The following is a 5,086-nucleotide window of genomic DNA, read 5'->3' on the forward strand; positions in this document are numbered from 1 at the left end:
CCATCCGTGAAATGCAAATTAAAACAACATTGAGATATCATCTCACCCCAGAAAGAATGGCTATCATAAAGAAATCAACCAACAACAAATGCTGGAGAGGCTGTGGGGGAAAAGGAACCCTTCTCCACTGCTGCGGGGAATGTAGACTGGTGCAACCGTTATGGAAATGAGTCTGGAGACTCTTTAGAAAACTTGGAGTGGAAATCCCATTTAAACCAGCTATTCCTCCACTGGGAATTTTCCCGGAGGATCTGAAAACATCATATCATAGTGATATTTGTGCCTATGTTTATAGCAGCACAATTTGTGACAGCCAAATCTTGGAAACAACCAAGATGCGCATCACATGAGGAATGGATGAAACAGATGTGGTATTTTTATACAATGGAGTATTATTCAGCTATTAAGAATGATAAACTGCAAGCCTTCATAGTGAAGTGGATGCCACTTGAACATATATTCATAAGTGAAATAAACCAGACACACATGTGTAAATATTGCATCGTTTCTCTAGCATAAGAACAACAAAAGAAGAAATACAAATAGAAAGGTGTAACACAAGTAAAAGGAAAGCAAGAACTCGAGGACTAATTAAGAGAGGGAATGTGGAAGAGCTAGGAAACATGACAGTAACAAGCCATATAGTTATATATAGAAGATGGGCAAGGCAATGATACTGAGAATCTCCCGAAGATTTTTGAATCTAGCAGTTAATTGGAAAGATTCTCACCCTGACTATATATACTGACACTTGTGAACTAAGCAACTGCACTGAAGTTGGCAATTTGTAACAGTAGGTTCATGCTTGGAGTGCTTGTCATTCTGGTCTTCTGAATATGGGCTGCTTGTCATGACATGACAGTTGCTGCTGTGGTGTCTCTTGGGTAGATGATTGTTCAAAAAGAAGGGGGTGGTGAAGGCAGGAGAGAGGAAACGGAATGTTGTGGGTCTGTCCTGCTTCAAGATTGTATATGGTTATTTTTTTTGACTTACACAAGAATTATATAATTCTTTGTGCCTATTTTAAAAATATATTCTAATTTTTAAGTGTTTTTTAATCATATTCTGTAAGGACTTAAAGTTCAACGTATCAATACTTGAGGAAAAATACCTGTTCCATGTTATGCCTAAGATGTTTGATATGCAGACAGATAGTGAGCTTAAGCTTAACAGCCTAGGTTGTGTGGTAATAACAATAAGCTTATCTTCTGGAGGATTAACAACCTATGTCTGCAGACCAAAATTAGAGAAAAAGGAGGGCTGCAAGGAAAGCCAACATTTTGGCCCTAGCCTTCCAAGGTCAATTAAGACTCAGGACATATGAGAACTTGTACTGTAACATCATGTAACTCAGTAGTGTGCCAAACTTTCTGATCAAGGAGATTATGGGGCCAAAGAGGAAAGTGATCGATGATGTAGAGTGTGCGTAAGGAGAGTCACATGGAGAGAAAACATTCTCTCAGACTTTCGCAGAGAGCACATTGGCCAAGCAATGGCAGTGACTCATCCACATGGCTGACACTGACAAAGGGTCTACAATCTGAGGTAAACAATCTCAGGATGAATCCTGAGGGGATTTCACTGACCTTATCAGACCCAAAAGCTACAACTCTTGTTGCATAGGTCTTGCTTTATCTTTGTCTTAACCATCCAGCAGAAAAGTATAAAAACGAAGTAGAAGATGTAAATCCATGGTGTTATGTTGAGTTGTAGGGGACTCAGGCCAACAATTTCTGACATTGCCAGTGAAGCAGAAGACCCAATACTATTATGGACTACTGGACTCTTTTAGAATATTTTGCTGAGTTAACACACCTATAATATTCAAATAATGGAGCTAAACAAAAAAAGGGGATACAGATGAAATGTCCATTTTGTATCTGTGTATTCAAAATAGTTAGGATAGATATGTAGTTACATTCTCTTAATGAATAGAGGGATTTGTTCTAATAGTGTTTGTAAATAGGATATCATGTCTGCATCTTGTACAGCAATTAACCACTAGGAAGAATGTATGCAATGTGTTAATTATTGAAGCTGTCCTACCAATTTGATTTGAAAATGTCTCATTGCTACTTGTTTCTCAATAAAATTATGGGAAAATAAAATCAAATAAAGTTCTCTAGGCCTTCAACACATTCTTACCAGCTTGAGCCACCAGTGGTTGACCCATGACTGTCCCATGTCACCTGATAGGACAGTCATGCATGTAGAGCCACCTAGAAGCAAGACTTACAAACTGGAGCCCCATTTTGAATGTGTTAAAACCTTTGACGTTTAACAAACTGTACCTATAACCTGCTGGCCACCTGGAAGGGAGCTGACGTATGCAGTGGTAGTATTTTTACCTACTTAATGTTATAAAAAGGATAACATGTATTAGTCTTGGAGGATTTAGTTTGTCCCTTTCATTTTTTCTATGTAATCTCTTAAAGTATTAAAAATATTTTGGGTATAATCTGAGGTTTGTAAATCTGAAACTGCTTCAACATAGTCTTTCACCAATGAAACTACAAATTCCTTCTGATTCTCTGAATCTTGTTATAAATATACAAAAGTTAAAAAGATTGTACTATATTAATGTAAAACCCCACTTCTGATTCTATTAAGATACATCTATGCTACTTAATGTCTGATCCCTTAGAATAAACCTGAAAGGAAGATGTTACTCGGCAATGAATCCAGATTGCACAAATGTGATCAGTGTATAATACATAAAATAAACCCCAAAACCATGTTTTATCCTGAGCAAGGCACATTCCAGAAACTGTTGAATGAGCAATGAGACAGCTTAAGGTAAATTGGAAATCTTGGGGAACTTCTATTTCTTCTAGGAATTACTGATGTCCTCAGATTAAGAAAAACTTGAAAATAATCTCTGTAAAATGTGCCTCAATTGCATAAAAGCTGTGATGTTTCCTAGTGGGCACTGCATACACAGATGTTTGACACTTCGTTTTTGCCCTGAGGGAACACTTAGGGAAGACTTGTCTTCATAGGTAGCTGACTGCTGCTGAATTAAAAATCTCTCTTGATTCAGGGACATAGCTCAACAGCATAGTGGCTGCCTGGCAAGTACAATGTCCTGAGGTCAATTCTCAGAACTCCCTCCCACAAAATGAAATTAAACACACACACACACACACACACACACACAGAATCACTAATGAAGCTGATCAAATTCTGACAAGGGAATATAAAGCTGATCTATGCTGATCCCCCAATATGATATGTAGAAGCTTGAAGTATTGTTTGACTTCTGAAGATGTTGATTACTGTGGAAAGGAAGACTTGTCTAGTGTATTAGCATCTGATAAAAACTGTCTTATCCCATAGTTCTCTAAAATACAAAGTTAAACAGCGAACTTAGTTTAAAGTTTGTTATAATTATTGTATAGAATATTAAACCTGGAGAGGACAAACTGACACATTATTTAATTTTCCTTATTTCTGGGTTTGTGCTTGAGATATAAATGAGAAGTTCATCCTAAATCAAACCAGAGTATGGTTTTGGCCATAAAAACACAATGATCCATATTACATACTCTTAATACTACATGTAGCTTGCCAACAAACACAATATACCCTCCAGAAAAAGTCATCCTGACCCTTTTATTGTTGAAATTAAAAAATAAAAGATACTTAAATACAACGGTGAACATATAGGGCAAAACAGAATCATAAAATTTAATGTTGACTTAAGCAGTGAGCTGAATGTCTAGGTCTCCAAATTGGCTTCAAACCCCAAACTGCTTAAAAATGGGCATGTTCACAGTTAACGGCAATTGGCTTAAAGGTGAGAGAATGGTCGAAGTTGTTCCAGTTGAACTTCCAGGGAAATTCTCTCTTCAAGAACATCCTGAAAAAAGATGCAAAGTCCAAGTTATATTTTTAAGTATAGAAAAATGAAGGTACTTCTAATAAAAGCTCTACTTCAGAAAGCAATTTATATTTGTCAAGACTAAAGAACCTGTGCTATTGATATTTTAAAAATACACTTTGCTTTAGAAAGCAGAAAACATGACTAGTCAATTTTTTTTGTATTACATAAATTAGGTCACAAAATGTTTTTAAACTATTAGCAAAGTCAGTATTTGCAATAGATGGGCATCAATACATGAATTTTGTGTTTTGTTCCTGAGTTAACTACGGATAAATCAGTTACTGTAAGAGTTTTCTCCAAATGATATGTGGTTATAACAACTCTTGAATCTCATTTTGAGTTTCATTCTATAAACAAAAATTCACTTTGCAGTCAGAACTCTGTGTGTGGTACTAGGGATTGAACGTAGAGATCTGTGCAAGCTAAGCAAGCACTGACCTGTACCTCCAGCACTTCTTATTTTATTTCAGACAGAGTTTCCTCAAGTTGCCCAGGCTAGCCTTGAACTTGGGATCCTCTTCCTCAACCTTGCAAATAACTAGAAATACAGGTGTCCACCTCTGCACCTGGCTCCAACCAGAATTCTTAAATCACTGTTGATTTTGAAGAATCATTTCAGACAGTCACAATTTGCTTACTTTTATTTTTCTTTCATACTGATAATATCTCATTTTAACCAGAATGACTTTTATTTGGTACTCTTATTTCTATTTTCTGTTCTGAGGGATAATAAAAGTGATTTTTAAAATAGTTTTTATATATTTATTTCTAGGGTATCCCTAGTTCTTCAAAAACAAAAAAACAACAACAAAAAAAGGCACTAAAGAAACTGTCAGCTTAAAGGCACAACCCTAGGCAAGCTTGTACTTAAATTTCGTATTTTTCCTTTATAATGTGTCAAACTCATAATCACCTGACAACTACCAGTGTTTTTTACTGTAGTCAAAGAGCTGAATAAAAATGTCTTTAACTTAAAGAGACATTTACCAAGTGCCTAATACATGCTAGGTTTTGGAAACAGAGACAGCATGGTCATAATTTATCTACGAGACTTCCAGTTTACATTTTCTTGGTATAACTGTTTTAGGCAATATAGTTATTATATGGGTGTCCTAAACAGAAATTATTACAGGGCTGGAGAGATGGCTCAGTGGTCTAAAGCACCTACTTGGAACTAGCTTAGCAAAGCATCAGGGACCGCGG

The 5,086-nt window shown here is 36.2% G+C and overlaps 1 protein-coding gene across 1 annotated transcript in view; it reads right to left on the reverse strand.

Annotated features, from left to right (window-relative positions):
- Positions 1-3,587: 3,587 nt before the first annotated feature.
- The window catches only part of Reps1 (RALBP1 associated Eps domain containing 1), a 91,572-nt gene continuing 90,073 nt past the window's right edge, over positions 3,588-5,086 (reverse strand). The window contains exon 20 of the mRNA XM_004628583.2: positions 3,588-3,859. Coding sequence (XP_004628640.1) covers positions 3,791-3,859 — 69 coding nt within the window. The 3' untranslated portion in view covers positions 3,588-3,790. The remainder of the gene's footprint in view (positions 3,860-5,086) is intronic.

Source organism: Octodon degus, unplaced genomic scaffold, assembly GCF_000260255.1.
Source record: "Octodon degus isolate 3935 unplaced genomic scaffold, OctDeg1.0 scaffold00024, whole genome shotgun sequence".
NCBI lineage: Eukaryota > Metazoa > Chordata > Mammalia > Rodentia > Octodontidae > Octodon > Octodon degus.